Source organism: Anser anser, assembly GCF_964211835.1.
Source record: "Anser anser genome assembly, chromosome: 5".
Classification (NCBI taxonomy): domain Eukaryota; kingdom Metazoa; phylum Chordata; class Aves; order Anseriformes; family Anatidae; genus Anser; species Anser anser.
In genome coordinates, this window is record NC_139725.1 from 32,262,727 (window position 1) to 32,281,219 (window position 18,493).

General features: G+C 37.1%; 1 protein-coding gene across 14 annotated transcripts in view; it reads right to left on the minus strand.

Annotated features, from left to right (window-relative positions):
- The window catches only part of STARD9 (StAR related lipid transfer domain containing 9), a 106,839-nt gene that overhangs the window by 21,509 nt on the left and 66,837 nt on the right, over window positions 1-18,493 (minus strand). For all 14 annotated transcript variants that reach the window (XM_083837519.1, XM_083837525.1, XM_083837521.1 and 11 more), the window contains 7 exons: window positions 17,470-17,521; window positions 16,427-16,564; window positions 15,445-15,527; window positions 14,269-14,372; window positions 12,095-12,142; window positions 4,859-5,049; window positions 840-1,323 (listed from right to left, as the gene is read on the minus strand). In XM_083837519.1, the coding sequence (XP_083693645.1) occupies window positions 840-1,323; window positions 4,859-5,049; window positions 12,095-12,142; window positions 14,269-14,372; window positions 15,445-15,527; window positions 16,427-16,564; window positions 17,470-17,521 (1,100 nt within the window). The remainder of the gene's footprint in view (window positions 1-839; window positions 1,324-4,858; window positions 5,050-12,094; window positions 12,143-14,268; window positions 14,373-15,444; window positions 15,528-16,426; window positions 16,565-17,469; window positions 17,522-18,493) is intronic.

Sequence of the window (18,493 nt, forward strand, 5' to 3'; positions counted from 1 at the left end):
GAATAACATACTTTACATTTCGACATCAGTAACGCCTTGCATTTTAAGAGTAATGGCACATGAAGCAAGAACCTCAATGCCTTTCAAAATCAGTTTCTAGCAGAGAATTAAAAAAATGCATATTCTGTCAGTGACCATACAGTCCAGTTCCCTAGATATCCTGAAATAATTTCTACAACGGAAATGAATAGCTTGATGCTATGTTGTATGGCTTGGTATTTAGTCTCTGTAGTCTAAAGTAGCTGAAAATGTTAGTTAAAAATAAAGGATAGCTCTTAAGTCACAGTAAGTCACTTAGCAGAGTTAAGCTAATTCCTGCCTTTGGGACCATGCTGTGATAGTGACACTGTCACCCCAATTTTTAGCATTGTGTAGAGATGTTTATTTAGCTTGAGAAAGGCTAGCCAACTTCAAAGTCCAAGCCAGAATCACCCTAATGATAAAAATGCTCAGAAGAAATACTTGGACTCTAATTACAATAAAATAATGAAGAAATTATTATTTAACAGCAATTTGAACAAGGTAAGAACTAAAAATTAAGCCAGTTCTGGAAAGCATTTACAATGAGGTAAAAAATGCAGAAAGGCTTGAGAGAGGAAAGAAACAAAACACTGAGATAGACTGTGTCAGAGAGCTAAGCCAGGAATGCACTGTACAAATCTAAGGAAAAAGAACAAACAGCTCCAGTGTGGCATACGGTATAGTATATTCAGTGATATCACGAGTTTTAGGATTGTATCAATAAATTGAAAGGCATTCTGGATTACAGGTGGCCAGTGAAAATACCTAAATTTAAATTATTTTTGAGAGTGCAGAGGAATTGGTAGATGTTAACTTACCTGGGTACCTGGGGCAGATGGAGGTTACAGAACGAATGCTGCCTGTGTTGCAAGGAACTTGAACCCAATGACCTCCTCCTCTTTTGTAACGGGTGATCCCGAGAGGCCTGTACTGCAATATTTTGGTTTAGGACTCGGGGTTGTTTCACACACACTTCACTGAGCCAGCAGCTAGCTTCCAGCTGCTCTAGATTTTGTTTGGCTTCCAATAATTTCTGCTTCTTGACTATCCTTTCCAGCTGGAATTTGACCTTTTTCCGTCTAATGTTTCTTTCTGCCTTTTTTAAGGAGTACCTTCGCAAGAGCTCCAGTTGCACCAGTCTCTTCTTGTTCTGCTGTAGCAGGGAAGGGCAGATTTCCTGCCCAATGCTACTCTGCACCTCAGCCTCTGCATACAGTGCAGATTCTGTTTGCACTGCAAACTCCCTCTGTTGTTGCTGAAGGGCAGCTAGTCGGTTATTCTCATTTATAAGCCACTGCTGGTCTGTAAACAAAACAATGATTGAAAGAAAGTAAAAATCATAGGAGAAACATTATTCATTAAGTTAATCGGCCCTGAGAGCCCATTTCAGAACAGAATTCCTATGTAGGTAGAGCAAAGCCTTGACAAGACATTTAGAGAAAAATGTATCATTACTATACAGAAAACCCATTGGGATAAGCGCTCAGGTAGCAACTAATACTGCAAGATATGAACAGGGGGGTTGGCTGACACAGCTAAGAAACTGGTGAATAAGACTGTTTGTAAGCAAAAAGTTTAACACTTTCCAAAAGGATACAGACTTAGATAGTCAATTTCTCAAAGATTACACTCAATTATTTCCATTTTTTTCTTAAAATACCGAGGAAATATTTCAGTGCCCGAGTTCCTTCCTGCACAATTTTCAGACATGAGGTAGGTATTTGCAGAGTGAACTATGACTTGATCAGCTTTTATAATGTGAAATACACTACTACTTTTGCCTTAACTACTCTGAAGTCACATCTTAAAGTTCAAATGCTTTACGTAGGGAATGAACATATGTGCACTGTGAGAGAAGTTAACACAGGAACAACTACGGCTGCTTCAGAAGCACTTGCAAAAATGCCTGATCGGAGCCCATACATCTCGCACATGAGCATGCAATGTACTTGAAATGAATGAAAAATTCCTGTGGCAAGGACACGGGTGAAGGCAACGCAATCTTTAGTTATAAGATGAACACATCCAAAAAAGACATATCACCAGTCAATGCATGTTTTTCATAAAATCACCAGTCTACTCCATAAAGAGAGTTAGATTCTCTCTTTTTATGGATGTCCCCCATATTTCATAAATGCTAAACATGCTTCTCTCACAAACCAAGTGATTATCCTCATTTGATAACAGAGTATTTTATATCTGTTTAAATTCTTTGTCTTTTCTAAACATTCAGAGAACCTGATCTTTGCAGTCAATGGGGAAGCAGTAGAGGACGGAACACCATGTTGATTTGTTTTTAACTCTTGAAGCAAGACCACTTTACTCCATGCAGGGGAAGTGCTTAGTGGTTTTTCAGTGTTTAGGCATGTTCTCTTTAAGAGTTTGTTCATTTTTAGGCTAGTATGAAAATATACATAATCAGCTGCACAGAGTTAACCAAAAAAATAAAATCCTTAGCTGAAAAAGCAACATACAAATCACAGGTAAAATTCCTTCATAAGTAGACCGTTTCTCAAAGGACAGAAGCTTTTCAAAGCACTTCCATCTTCCTAGCAGCAACACTTTTTTTGGATGGGTTCATCTTCAATCTGCAGCCCCTTACTGAAGAACTACCTTTAGTTACTCATTCACGGGGTTAGGAAATCAGAGGTATTTAACTTTGATATGGTGAATGAGGGCTATCTGTAGCTCTTTGTAAGACAGGTGAGTGGCAAGAGGGGAATTTCAGGCTGTGGAAGTTTCCCTAATTTAAAAAATGTAGTCATCATTAGGCATAAGCATTGTAAGCATTACTTGCTTGGTGACTACCAATCTTGTTAAATGTAATTCATTAGTGATCCCCACCTCTGTGATTCTCCTGTTCAGTTTATGTTGGCAGCTATGCACACAGTACATGCGTAGAAGTATGGATACTCTACAGGTAAGTGCAGTTCCTTTATGGATGAAAGGAGAGCATTTTAATCATAGTTTTAGTTATCTTTTTCTTAATAGCATCTTTAACTTTTACATAAAAAACAGTTTTCCCAACTCTTGATTTCCAGATCTGTCCTCTGCACTGTAGATATTTCTACCAAGGAGAATATCTGGCAGATGAGATTGTCCCTGTAATAGAGCTGCAAGCCCTAAGATGCTAATTAATGTCTACTCACAATCTTGCCTCTGTCAGGAGCTGAGAAAAAGATAATGCAGAAAAGGCAAGAGAACTTTGGTGGGCTGCCAAGTGAAGAATTGTATTTGGCTGGCAAAAACTGCCTGTCTGGCTAAGCTTTGTGTGAACACAGATAAACAGTGAAACTAGATTGGAGCAGAGAACAAGTCTAGATTCAAGAAATTAAGATATTTTGGAGAAACTGTACTGTCTACATACCCTAAGTCTACCTACTTCCTATCTTCACAATTTTCCTTTTAATCTCTTATTTATGGTTGGTGTTATTGAAAGATGGCAGACTGCATAAGTTTGGCTCTGAGAAACCTCAAAAAATTCAAAAATTATTCCTCTTCCAGGAACCAATAGCAGGCCTTGCCAAATGGAAATGGTGTGTTTGTTGTTCCTTATCAAGAAACTTGGATCAAATTATTCATTTGAAGGTAACTAGAAGAACACAATAGCAACCCTATTTTCAGTGGTCGAAAGCTTCTCAAGGTTTACAATGTTGCCAAATCAGTCTACAAAATCTTTAAGAGGCAGTCACCCAGAAAAACCTTGCTGAATATTATCTGCATGCAAAGCAGCATCTCTAGGGGATGGGAGCCACTGATGCTAGCAAACACCTCTCCAAATATGCTTTTCATGGCATAGTTAGCGTAGAGCTGAAGTTTGTGCCAGACCAGTATCACCAATATTTTATCCAATTACTTTCAGTTCAGGACTACAATAGTATCTCTGCTGAATCTGGCCTATAGGATGTATATGCAATATAACACTGATCACTGTAGAGTTCCTGTTGAAGTTAATCAATATTTCAACAAAAACTAGAACTTCATCACTTCATTACACTTCCATCTGGAAAATGCAAGCAGACAAAACACCATAAAGCTTTATTAATGTGTTTCAAAATCATCTGCTTAGAACTAAGCATGAAGTGAACTTCAATGTCCCACCTACTTCTCAGATGTGCACTGCTTAAAACTCACAAGGTAACCACAGTTTGAAGCATGGTCCTATGCCATGGGCCTTCACTAAAAGCACATGAATAAGGTCTGCACTGTGCTACCGGTGAGATCATCGACAAATGCATAGACAGAGCACCTTAACCAACACGTGTTGCAGTTCCAAGCATCAGCTCTTTCAGAACTACTGCTTGGTTCTTATGTCATGCTGTTGTTAGAGCAGTTTCCCTTGAAAACTTACAGTATGAACTACCACTGCCATCTCAATTTCAATCTCTCGGTGCAATGCAATGCATGAAGCACAGATAAATCAAAAGAAAAATGTAAAATACAATAGAAAACTCAGTCTATGAGTCTCACATGGGAGAGTTGCACTACAGATACAGTCAGAGCAAAACTGCAGGGAAGCAGGATGGGGAGCAGCTGGGGAGACAAGAGGCTCAGTGCCACAGCAGGAGCAGCGTGTTGGTGCTGTCTCTCCCAGCAGTGACCTGCAAAGATAATTAGTGCTGCTGGTGCACTGCAAAGGAGCCCTGTTAGTCCTGTTAATCAAAGCTTGATAATTGTTCTCAAGGGAAAGGCAATTATAGGAGAAAACTAGTAATAAGCTGTAAAAATAAACTTCCACCCATAACACAAAGCATAACTAAGACAAAAAAAACATAAAGAGGATGAAAGAATTCAGTAATGGAAGGGAAGTGAGAGAGGGCAGGAGGCGGGTACCTACTTTCTTGCATCTGCTGGTTGATGAGTGCTTGGTCATTTTCTAGTTCCCGCTCTGCTTTGATCTGTCCTCTGAGGATCTGCTGCTTTAAATCCTCAACATAGAGTTGCTGCCGTTGAATTTGTTTTCTGTGGAAAGCTTCCTGGTCTCTCAGTTTCTGCTGGTACTCTTCATGCACAGCATCTATCTCTCTGCTGTTAGAAATGTCGACAATGAATTTAAACCAGAAAAAAAAAAATCTGTAACGAAACGATTCATCTTACTAAAGACAGACAGACAACATTCAGGGGATTGTTTTGTTCAGTAAGGGTGCATTACACAAAAAACTCATGATGGTGAAGTAGCTGAGTACATGCATGTCACAGCAGGCCACAGTCCTGTAAGTATCAGAAATGCCAGCATTCCTGAAAGTTGACATGGTGAAGCAGAAAATTCCATCAGCAGAAAGAAGGCAAAAAGAATGTAAAAAATACTGTCACTTGTCATTTTGTTGAAGATCTTCCAAAAAGGAAATTGGAGGGAGAAGGGGGTGTTAATGTTTTATAAATTTATAACCCAATATTATAGGATGTTTCTCATCTGAGTACTTCAAAGAGTTTTAAAGAAATGCAAAACATTTTATCTCTTCTTACAGATCAAAAATCTTCAACCTCGAAAGGGTTACAGGAATTACTGAGATTACAGTGAAAGTCTCTGAAAGTATCATGGAAAGAACTCGATCATCCAATTCTCTCTTGGATGCAGCTTTTACATTAGGTTACTACTTCTATACATGGAGCGTGACTGTGATCAGGAAAGTGACTAACCTGTGAAAAACTCTACAGTCCCTCCAAGAGGCTTGTTTCCTGACTGTTTGCCAAAAATTTATACACACACACACTATCTAAATAGTATCTATTCTTAGCACAAACCACAACAGTATTCAAGATCTAGTAACCCTATGGAAGAAAGGAATATACATTCTACCTGTCTGTACATCATCATCAGAAATTCTTAACATTAAAGATTTGTTATGTACGAAGTAGATATATGATCTTTACCTGACATTTTGTTTCTAAACACCACATTATATACACATCAGAAAATTAAATATTTAAGTCTGGAAAAATATGTTAATATATCTTACTAATGTATTAAATGATGTATTAAAATAAATTTATTACGCTTTTTTAAAAAAAGCAAAGATGTCAAAAACTCTAAAGAGTCCTTGAAGGTCAAAAGAAAAGAAAAATATAGTATCAAAGGGAATGCTTTGGAAATATCACGTTGTTTACAAAATCATTGCAAATACAAGGTCAGATGAGCATTTGCCCTTTGCTACATTTGAATTTATTTGAAATCTCTATCTAGGACCATAAGCATTTGTTTGAAGCAGCCATTTCTACAGCAACAACTTTGACTGTATGCTAGATTAGCCAGCAAAACGGATGAAACAATTAAGCAGCCAAAACCTACATGTCTTCTGGAACGCCTTTAGATGTAACATCCATTTTCACTTTCTTAAGAAGCAGCAGGAAATCCTGACTACACAAAGCCTTAAAATTCCCAATAATTTAAAATATTACTGACTCTTTTCCACTCACCTGAGGAAAACAGAACTTGTTTTTTAATGTTTATGTATACATAATGCTGGTGAGAATAACTGAAGAGGAGCATCTTCTATTCATATCTGTTATTGCATGGTGCAGTCAAAGTACAAACTTTGTCACTACCATCTGCTAAATGGCCTGTGTGTATTTGAGACCTACAGAAACAAATCACAAGAATAGGCAGCTCCAAGATCCATTTGTCCTTGGCTTGACTGCTAAGAAGCCAACAGTCTGTGATTTGTATTTGTTTCTCTTGGATGAACAGTAATCGATGCCCAGGAAACAGAACTGGGACCCCTAGTTTCTTATTCACCTGAAGTAGGTTTGAACTGACATTTTACTGATGCACTGTAAGGCTCCTGTGGCTGTTCCATACCCAAGCTGTTCGGTTGTTTCTATTGACACCAACCACTGGGGAACAAACTTAGAGGTTCAAGGTGGCCTGGTTAACTAAAGAATCATCCCTTTTTGAATATAAAATGAAATCTGAAGAGTTTAATTCAGAAAAAGCTCCCATGTTTTTAATAAAAACCCTGAGGGAGGTTTTCCACAAATGAGGATTCAAGGTTATGTTCTATATTTTCCAATAAATATGCAGTAGCTAAACTACTAAATCAGTAGCTTAACTACTGATCTGAGACACAAGACCCCTCTGATTCTGGAGCAGTTACATCACCTCTGTGCTTTCATGCACTTAGGTTGCAAGGTCTCCATGGCAAGGACTGCCTTTGAATACTTATGCAGTACTTATCCTAAGAGAGCCTTGATGTCAGATCTTGCCAATACATTAAAAGTAATAAACCTTAATAGCAATTGTACATGTTAAGTCTATGCACAATGCTGATGATGGGGTAGACTTCAGCCTCTTTTGCTGACATATAAAAGCTCTGATTCCTATGGTGGTAGGACAGCTGAAAAATCTGAATCTACATTTGTTACTGAACATTTGCATGACCTTGGGAAATCACTTAAGTCTGAGACACACGTGAAAGAGGCAGAATACATTCATCCAAGAGAAGTGAGGAGAATCCATTAACCTTATCAAATATTAGAAAGCCGAGTATTAGAAGAACTGATTTCTATTCATTTAACATTATCAGCAGCATCCTGTATGAGATTGAGGAAACAGAGTAAGTTGTTGCCAATAAGGCTGAAAAGTGGAGTTTGGTAACAAAACAGTAGACAAAGAATTCTTGTTCTGCATCTGTTTACTAAAACTACATAAAATTTCCTTTACAAAAACACCTTCTGTTCTTAACCTGAGTTTTGGCTTGCAGTCATCCTATCATAATTCAAACTGCTTACAAATTGAAAAGCAGAACTTCTAAGTACGTGAAAACTCAATGCTGCATTTCAATCGTAAGACCTCAAAATGCTCATGGGGGCAGTTAGGTAACACCTATTTACAGGTGGGAGAGAGTAACAAGCTCTTCCCATACTTTCCAACAATGTGGAAAACATCCCACAGCCATTATAATGAATCAGGGAATAAGCATTGCAAACAATGGACACAGAAGTGTGGTGTTTGCTGTTCTCAGCAGCACTAGTGTATTCCCTCATGTATGGGGTAATAGCTTTTTGCTGATCTGACGTGAAACTGTAAGATCCTTTCCAACAGGCATGTGTTTTTGCACATAGAGCAGATGCTGGCCAAACTAATGTTATTGCTGACAGCTCCATACTATGACTACATCCCATACAAGCCAAGAGCACAGAGGCGCGGCCATACTTCACTTTAAATCTTGGAAAAGAAACACATCACAGCAACCATTACCATATTATTACTGCCATGTTTTGGTGAGGTAGCTGGATGGAACGATTCTCTCTCTAAGGCTGAAGTTTCTGTAATAAAAGGTAGGTGGATTGTCCCACTGCTGCTGAAGGTATATATACAAATGGCAGTTCTGCTGCTATTTCAGTGCCTCTTTGCCTCATCTCCTAATTTTTAATAGTACAAAACAACAGCCAGGCAGGGTGGTAGGGACAACTCTGAATACCTGAATACAGAGACTGAACATCCAACAGCTTTTTACAAAGTCGCTTCTTAAGATGGTTTTCTCAAGTGGAAGAAAAAGATAATGAAAACTGATGCACAGCCGCTTACATAATACAGGTATTATGGTACAAGATGGAATTTTTTCCCTCTGGTTGTGAGCTTACTGACTGGTTTGGGGTACAGATCTGTCTCTCGCAGAAACTGCTGAAACCAAGAACATAAATTGAGAATGCTCCCTTTCTACCTTTGAACATGCTATGTCATGTCAACACATCCTTGCTACTTTGTAGAAATACCACCACAAATTAAACTCAAAAAGGAGGTGACAATGGCCCCCAAAAGAAAATAACACATTCACACACACCTAGTGGCTAAATCACCTAGTAGGCAATGTAAAGAACAGTTTTTATAGCACATATTTGAATGATTAAACTAAAAACAAATATTAATTCAATTAACATAAGAATATAGTCACTCTGAAATAGGTGGACAAAATCACTCATTTCTTTCATCTAGAATGCCTTAAATAAGATGTACTATTAAATTAATATTTGAAATACAGAAATCCTATGATACAGGAATCAAACATAGATCACTTTCTGCTATTGCGTATGTTCCTTCCTTCCCATAAAAGCAAACTGCGTTCAATACAGTTATAGCAGGAAATAACATAACCTCGGGACAAATGTAAGACGAACAGCTTCGTTTCTGTAGACATTGAGACATACATAAAATCTTGGTTTCACAGGACCGGTATACTCTGGCATAAAGCATATGAAGAAAGCAACCCTGCATAAAATTTCATAAAAGCATGCAGATTTCTAGGTGTACCAAATGCAGCAAGAAGTGTCAACAGTTACCCCTCCTCCAAGCAAACCTTTTAAAATAGCAATTAAAATTACAACAGCAAGATAACAACCTTAAAATAAATATAACAAATTACTGAGAAAAAAAATATCATATTATACCAATATTGCTGGATTGTTTTTCCATCTCATTTTTCTCTCCACAAAGTTTGCATGATGCATGCTAAATGAACCATCTGTAAATCCACATTTTTTCCAGCCTGTTTTGTCGTCAGCTCTCCGGGATCCTATTGTGCAATTCTCCTCCCCTCTTCCCCAAACACTTCCACTGCTGATGCAGAGGCTGGCGGCTCCTACAGCATAATGCAGTTTTCAGTAACTATGGCAGCAATAGCTCTGTGGTGAGGCAGAATGCTTTCTGCAACAAAATCTTCAGGCTCAGATAGAGAAACTCAAGCGAAAAAAATAAAAAGCAAGGAACACTTGCTAAGAGCTGTGATTTGTCATTTTTCTCTAAAGAAAACATCAGTCAAGTTAGCATCCCAGTCCTTCTGTCTGCCTAGTATTGAAGTCCATTTTTCTTTTACTAATGATTTTTTTTTTCTAGGGGAAGAAGAGTTAATAAAGCAGAGGGGAAAAGAAAAAAAAAACGATGTTGGCAAGACCTATTGCATATTTGCAAATCCCAGCATTGTGAGCAATCACAAGTCAGGGTTACAAGCCTATCCACTGATATATATTCCCCCGCCTTGCTCCATCCTCCCCCTTTCCACACGTGTCCGATCCGGGGCCCTTCCCGCAGGGTCTCAGAGCATCACAGCACGCAGCTGCATGGGACCAGCAGAGGAGACTGAGTACATCTGCTTCTGCCTAGCACTGAGGCTCAAACCTCTCCCTTCTCTTCCCTAAAGCAAAGGGAAAAATGATGCAGGAGCTATGAAGCAATGCCACTCACACACTTCAAAGCAAAATTTGGGGGGTGAGGGGCAGAAGTGGAAACCAGAAATCAGTAAAAACATCCAGCAGAGTCAGAAACCTTTGGACGTAAGGGACCTTCAGAAATACGTACACAGAAGAATCCCATTCAGGGCAGTCACCATCAGGCAAAATATCATTCAGATTTTTGATTAGCTCGTTTGCTTATGAGTTTTATTTGTTTGGTTTTTAGCTTTTCCACAAAAACAAAACAAATCAAAACCTCCTTTTTTCTTTGCTTAAACCCCAAAATGAAACAACTGTAAGGCAATGACTTGGTTAAGGCAGTCCTTTAAACACACTTCTAAAACAGACCTCTCTTTGGCAAGGAGTCACAGGCACAAGACACAGACGCACACTCCAGTAAAGGTCACTGCTGCATTGCTAAATTCCAGTTCAGCTGTAACTACAATCTATCACAGGCTACCCCTTATGACTTCAGTTATATATAGAATTAGTTAGGGCCCCTGCTAAATCACCCTTTTGCTCTAAGTTCTGGAGCTGCTGTAATTGACATAGTGACATACTAATATAACAGTGTAATTGTTTTGTGAAATATTTGGGGGATCTTTCAAGGGTTGCAAAAGCCTTCTTTAACTTGTATTTGTATAGCACTTTGAAATTCTCAAGTGATAGCTGCTAGTAAGAACACAAAGTATTATTTTTACAAATACTAGTTGGACTAGCTGCACTGTACCACATTAGCTGTTGTGTTCTCCAGTATCAGATGTCTTATCTATGGATACTTTTTCCTTTCTAATCCAGTAGAATTTCCTACGTTCTTAAAAGATGTTTTGTTTTGGGTCTTGGTATTTTCAGGGAGAAACCTTAAACATGTTCCAAGCAGCTACAATTCATTCTGTGTGCTGCTGTATCCCTGGACTCTAATGGAACTACTCCTGTTGTATGTTTAAAACAGGAGCAAGAACCTCATTATCTACTTATGCGTGGTGATGCTGTCACATGATTGTTGCCAGTCACAAGCCTTCCATGTGTTTGCTGGCCTCCAATAAGCATCAGAAACATGAAATGCTGGGCTCTTTTGTGTAGAGAATATGAACAAGTAGCCAAGTAACAAGTACATTGACCTCTACCTCTTTTCAAAGAAAGTTTCATGCTTAAAGTTTTAATAATTGGGTTCAATGGTAAAAACGTGTTCCCTCTCTCATTTCTGAAAATATTTTAATATAAAATTAGAGCTTGAACAGGCAATTCAACCTAATGAAAGCAGATGAGAAAAATAATGTAATCATACTGACAGCACAAGAAATGAGATTATAACTAATGATTATGATAATGTATATGTTGATACGTTCTGAAATAAAAATCCCAGAAGAAAGCAAAATACCATCAGTTCCTGATAAAAGAGTACTCAAATGCATGGAAGCCCAACAATTTCGGAATGATTTTTGTGTGCAGCTGTCATGCCTCTTTGCATAAATTGACCACACTCTGCACTAGGAATTTCTTGTTCGGACTCTTACATAAACCTATTTTCTTCTCAACAGTAGAGAAACCAATTTGTCTAAGGAATTTTTGATATACTAATGGGTAAACACAACACTTACCACTGACATCAGATTTATAGTAAATCCCACTGCAGTTGTGATTTCAAAATACAGATTACATGTGCAACAAATGTGCAAGCTATTTGCACAAGATAGAGTATGAAAAAAGAACATGGTTGCAGAGACTTGCTTGTAATTCAGCTGCAAGTACAGATTCTTGTTTCAACATGATAAAGTCAAATTAAATTTTGGAGCCTAGTTTGCTTCTTCTGGAGGAAGTCAGTGTAGCACAGAAGAGAGGCAAAGCTAGAAGGGTGAAAAAAATCAGCATGATTTAGACACATTGCTTTAAATAGTTTTCTTACCTTATTTCAGGAGAACATTTGTTTTCTTTACAGTTTGTACATTTTTGACTGTAAAAATAAAAATAGGAAATTACAAAGAGATTCAAACAGAAGGCAAAAGAACTTCTTTGAAGACTTAAACACAGAGATGATGTTATATTTTTCAGTGGAGGAATGCTCTGAGATACAGGCTGCTAGCAGCTGGTAAAGCATATATGAAATACTAAATGTGCGGGTGCGTGCGTGTGTGTGAAATACTAGGTGGAATTTTATTTATTTTTACTGTTTCAGCAAATAAGCACTCCATGTAGTCCAGTCAGTGCTATATTACTGTTCAAAGTACCTCAAACACACCTTTTAGTACTTGATATTGACTCTTCTTTGTAAAACCTAGACGTTTTAAGTGACCTCATTTTATTCTCATATTACAGATTTTAGGCTAGATGTCTTGCTCATAACTAGCTCCATAAGCAGAACTACTTGTCTGGACAGAAAGAGAGGCTTACTGGTTATTGTGAGAGAAGAACGAGTAGATCAATTCCGTTTACATTTGCTAAAAAATTAGTCAAGGGAAAAAAAAAGACCAATGGTTTATATCAACTGAAAGACAACTATCTTTTAGACATAGTCTATAGCTTATTTCTCTAACAGATGGACATTTGTAAAAGTGATGTGAATGCAATACCATTATGCTTCTCATTTTCATTGAAGTAATCATTTGAAACACTCTGGCTAAGTCTGAGCATAGTGTTACATTATCTAATATTTTTAAGTCCTGACCAAACGATTAAAAAACTGATCAATACAATCTGAAATGTCCCATCAAGTTAAAAAAGGCAAAATCTAGTGCAATGCTATGCTAAACTATTCACAACACTTTTGGATTTCTGCATGTTTTTCTAGGACCAAAGTTCTATAATAAATGCTCCACTTCTGATGTCTAAATTCATGTAATGAGCAATGTGGTATCTAATTCTGACAGTCATTAGAAAATGACTTAAATTCTTCATCATTTTTTCCAAAGAAAATAATAGGATTGATGTGTGTAAAATGTAAGTCAGTAAACAAATAAACTTCAAAAACCATTTTGTAGAAAGGTACCACTGCAGCAAATCAAAAAACAAATGCAGAGATTAGGCACGTTAAAGAGAGCACATAGAAACACACTACCCAAGGTGGAAAGCAAGCCACTTGAACACTAGGATGAAGAGATGTTCAAAAACAGGGAAAACATTTTATGCTTATAAAAATGACATGAGATTCTTCCCTCAGAAAGAGCAAAAAGATTCCCAGTATGTAACCACACCAAAACAGTCTAGCAAGAAGCAGAACTATCAACAGATATGAATGAGAAGACGGCTGTTTCTTGCCTTTGACAGGTCAATTCAATGTGCCAGGCTGAGAGGAATTAAAAGAGAAAAAGAACCCAATTACATTTAGTTCTCCTATATTCTGTTAATGTTACAAGCTGAAACACAGGAGGTATCTTAACTCATTTCCCTGATATACATTAATCACTGTCTTCTTTACACCAACCCTCTCCTCTTTCAGGAAGCCTCTCTCATTAAAAGCATACATTAGACATTGTGGATATGAGCAGCTCTTCAACACTTTGGAAGCAGTCTATGCCTTATTTACTGCTCAGTTTAAAAAAACAAAAGCGAATCACAATGGCCCTCTGAGATGAAGGGCTCAATATGGACCTGAGCTGCAGGGAATTTACGAGCAAAAAGATCTTCTGATTTTCACAACAGTTAGCAGGGAAACTGAATAGATAATTATGTTGGCTAAATCCTGATTCATAACTAGAGAAGTCCATTCTGTGCACTGAAGTAATAATATTGCAAAAGTTATAGATTAGCTTGTAAATCAAAACAGCTATAACGCAGATGTGGAAGTGTACTGAATTAAGGCTGCCTGACAGTCTTGACCAAGGCATTTTCCTGATTGAGCATCGCTATTCATTGTGCATCAATAAATAATTTTGAAGTTTATTGCTGGAATATCATAATATTTCAAAATTAATCAGTTGGCTAATGCCTTTTCCTGGACACTTTTATTTGATTTTGAACAGTTGGAAACGTGATGGGACTTATTTTAAATACAAATCAGTTTTGTCTAATTGAAGTCCTGTCCTCAGACATTGTCCCACAAGAGAAAAACTTTTGTTTTCTTTTTTTTTTTTTTAAACTTACTTTTCAAGGGAAGAAAGGATATAATGAGGAGAATGGGTGCAACCTCCATCCAAGTTGAGCCAGTCCAAAGCTCTACAGCTCCGAATGGGTGGGATATCATTAATCTACAAAACACACAACACAAGAACAGGAAGAAAAAAATATCACAGCAGCCTAGGAACTTTCAACTTAGCAATAACACTGTTGCTGCTTACTGCTGTATGCAATGCTGTATAATATCCAGGATATGCATAATAATCTCTCTCACGTGAACTTACAATCACACAGTTCTGCTTAGTCTTTAGTAATTTGCAAAACGATTGATTTGTTACTGAGTACACTTCTTTTTGTAGCTCTGTTTTAATGTACTGCATGTTATATTAATCAAGAAATAAAGGATGAAAGCAAATGGAAAGTAAGCCCTTATTTCAACTACAAAGGTGAGTACAAAAGGACAGCTGAGCAGAAAGTACTAAATATTACCATGTGAAAATCTGTTTTAAAAGGAAGTTTCTTGCCAATATCATTTATTAAAATGGTTATATCCTAAATCAGAAAACATACATTCCTTAAGGTAGCTTTTTGAGCTATGTAGGACAGTCTTTTTAAGAACTATGTTTTATTTTTATTTTTATTTTTATTTCTTGAAACATTATTAAAATAGCGGACCAAATAACATCCTGCAGTAGTTAGTTCCTGTGATCAACGTATCAAGAAATATTTCATCTATTTCTGATGTATGTAACAATTAAAAGCTTTCAGGGCTAACAACACTCAAGCAGTTAATCCTGTAAATTTTCCATTTCTGATAGTAAACATCATTTAGGATGGTGAAATGACAGTAGATAGAGGATAATTAAGAAAATTATCAAATGTGGAAAGACTCTTAATTGGTCTTTTCATTGCAGCCATCTGCCTTTCTGTTTCAATCCCACTTTTCGTCATGACTAGAAATAGGAAACACTGAATTATTCAGGGGATCTGCATCACCGTTTGCTAAGCACATCTGAAAGAAGCAACAGTATCCTCCCACAAAAGGTTTAGTGTCATTACAGACCATTAGATGGAGGAAATGAAACAAGCGAATATGATGACATTAAGAAATATTATCTACCTCAGGCTGGCTTTTAAGATGGAAAATAACAGGGAAAATCAATAAAGAATTAGGACAGAGAAATACAAATCCTCAGAACTTACTGATCTTCTTTGCCTTAAGACAGCAGCTTCTGCTGGGTGATTGAATCTAAACTTATGAGACTTGCCAAGGACAACCAGGGCCCCTGTAAACGAAAATTAATTAGAAATCTACAGAGAGACAATGTATCAAGCAGTTAGTGCCCTAAATGTATAGGTTTCTAAACTGCTGTGTACAAACTACTGTGTATTCAAACCACTATAGAATAGCCCGTTAAAGAAAAAAAAAAAAAAAAGAAGATATTCTGACCAACAGCTTTCTGACAGTCACAGAGCAGAGGACTATTTTTAAACTTTGCCACTATGGAACATCACAGCTATCATTCTGTAATGACAGCATCCAAACAAACTAATCTTGGGGACCTCTGCAAATCCAACATAACAGTAAATTCCCTGTTCATACTAAAGACCAGCATGACTTTGTACAAAAAAACTAATGAATACATTGCTGGAAACTTGTTTTGATACTAGCCTTTTAAGAATCCAGATCAATCCAAGATTTCAGTAACTAGCTTTTTTTTTTAAATTTTTTTAAACAACCAAAAAATAAGGGAGCCTGATTTCAGCTGAGCTTATTCACCATATCCTATGACTCAATGGCTAGTGCTGGAGGTCATTTCAACCATATTACATAATTGCCCTAAAACCAGCCAGAGATCTGCTGGCTTGGAGCCAATCTCCGCTACTTCCACAGCACTACCTCTGACTACAGATCTTCACTTTTCAGAATGATACAGACTACTGCTGCCAAAAGGCATCTTAATATGCCTTCACCTTTGTCTTCATTTTTGCTTTCTGTGGGTAGGTTCATTTGCTTGTACCAGCCTGGAAGCTACAGCTATAGGTCAAACCTTGCAGTGCTAGGCAGCTGTAGGAAATTGAAGGATGCATTTCTCAGAGCTGAATAAGCTTGGTAAATTGTTATCTCTAAACGCCAGAAATAGGTTGATTACAATGCATCACTCACAGAAAAAGCAAGCCTTACCTTGTGATAGACGACATGATCCAGTGACTTCGCATCCGTTCACAGTGCAGTGTGCCCCCTGAACTGGTCGTAAGGTTACAATCCCACAGATGTTGTCTATCACACAATGGTCTTTTTCAATCCAACGCCCCTGCAGAACTACAATGTACAGTTCTTTTTATTTCATCTGTTGAAGTAGTTGGGTTCACACTGTTTTCCTCAGAATGCAGTACCACGCAGTTTTACTCTATGACTGCATACTTCATACCTCAAAGGACTATTTCACTTGCAGAACGAGAGCTGCAAATTGTTGTCTTTGTTTGCCCAATACCAAATAACAGAAAAAAAATTGACTGAAACTGGAATTCTCTTTCAAAGTATTTCCAGTTCTGGAAAACTATAAGCTACTTTCTGACTTGTAAGCTGAAGCACAAATTCTTCTACTGTGCTGAGTTTCCTTATTGCTATTATGGCATTCATCATTTATATTTTGGTAATCCATTGGAAGAAAATAAACAAACAGCCAAACTTAGCAGAATTAACCAATGCAGAGATTCCAGATTTTCCAATTTCTGTAGAAAGTTTCACACTCTAGTATCATTTGTAGCTCTTCAGATTCTGTTTAAATTAAGGCTAAAAATGAAATGAAATAATAAATATTCTGAATCGTTCAGATTTTATATGTAAAATAATCTGTGCCCAAGGAGAGTTAAAAACATTTTGAATGTACCCTGATGACCTGTGCCATTAGTTTATGACAGAACATACCAGGATTTGGATGTTGGACACCGACATTTCTAAACTCTAACACAGCATTTCACAAGCATAAATAAAATTCTACAAGGACTTCAATCCCTTTCATTGATTTTCTTTTTTTTACTTCATACAGCAACAAAAAAAAACAAAGATTTTAGCCAACTTACATAATTATTCTTCTCTCCTTACCTTCTTCTATAAAGACAGATGACAAAAAGAAACATCACCTAGCTATTACACAAACAAATGTAAACCACTTGCTTTGAACTGACCATATCATAAAATAATCTGTAATATCATTCTCTTACCAATGTCTTGATCTTGGTCTGAATCACTCCTTCCAATTTTGGTTGTTCCTTCCTAAAACAAGAAAACAACTAATATAAAAGTCAGTTACTGATGACGAATTCTATATAGGGATTAAAAAAGCATGCTATATATATATATAAAAGAATATATCCTTAATTCTATATGAGGATTAGATGTACAGAAACTTAGCAAATACTTGAAATATATCACTTCTGAATGTTTGGACTGTTTAGAGCAAACTGTAGAAACTACTTTGTAATACTTCATCCTAGTGCCCCCCATAGAAATGCAATTACTTCTTATCCTGCAGCTACATCAGCTTCTGTTACTAATCCAGTAGATGGGGTAACCCTCAGAGGATGATTTCTGGAACATGCTTGTTACAAATATTTTGAATGTGAACACATGTCCTGATGCTTTGAACTTTTACACTGAGATTTGTTGTTTGCAGAAATGAGATAATTCTTTTTAAAAATAAGTACTCATGCATGAAGAAAGAAGTCACAAAATGACTACTCAGTTAATTATTTTTTTTTCACAATAAAAATCAAGATATAAAAGTAACTGAATTCCTATTTAACAAGGCAACCATGTCAGAGAATGTGAATTCTTCAAAGTAACTACCTAAAGGTGAACTTTTTTCCAAAACATAAATGACATTTATAAAAAGTCTTCTTGGTGATTATGGCATATGTGCCATGACATGGCACATATGGCATACGACATGTTCCTAAACTTGAACATCAAATAACTTCACAGAAAAGGACCACCCAGGAACAAAAATCTTAAGAACGAGCAGATCAAAACCACATTATCGGCTAGTGATGGGAGGGAGACAGTATTCTTAAGGTACAGTGCAAATATCAATAGAACAGTGTCATTTAATCAATTCTATGAGAACGTACTACCAGTAAAGGCAATGAATTTACCACTTGCCTATTATGTTACATTACTGGTTCTATCTTTCTCCTCAGGAAAACACAGCAAGACCATTTCCCAGGCCTGAAGAGATACTATACTCAA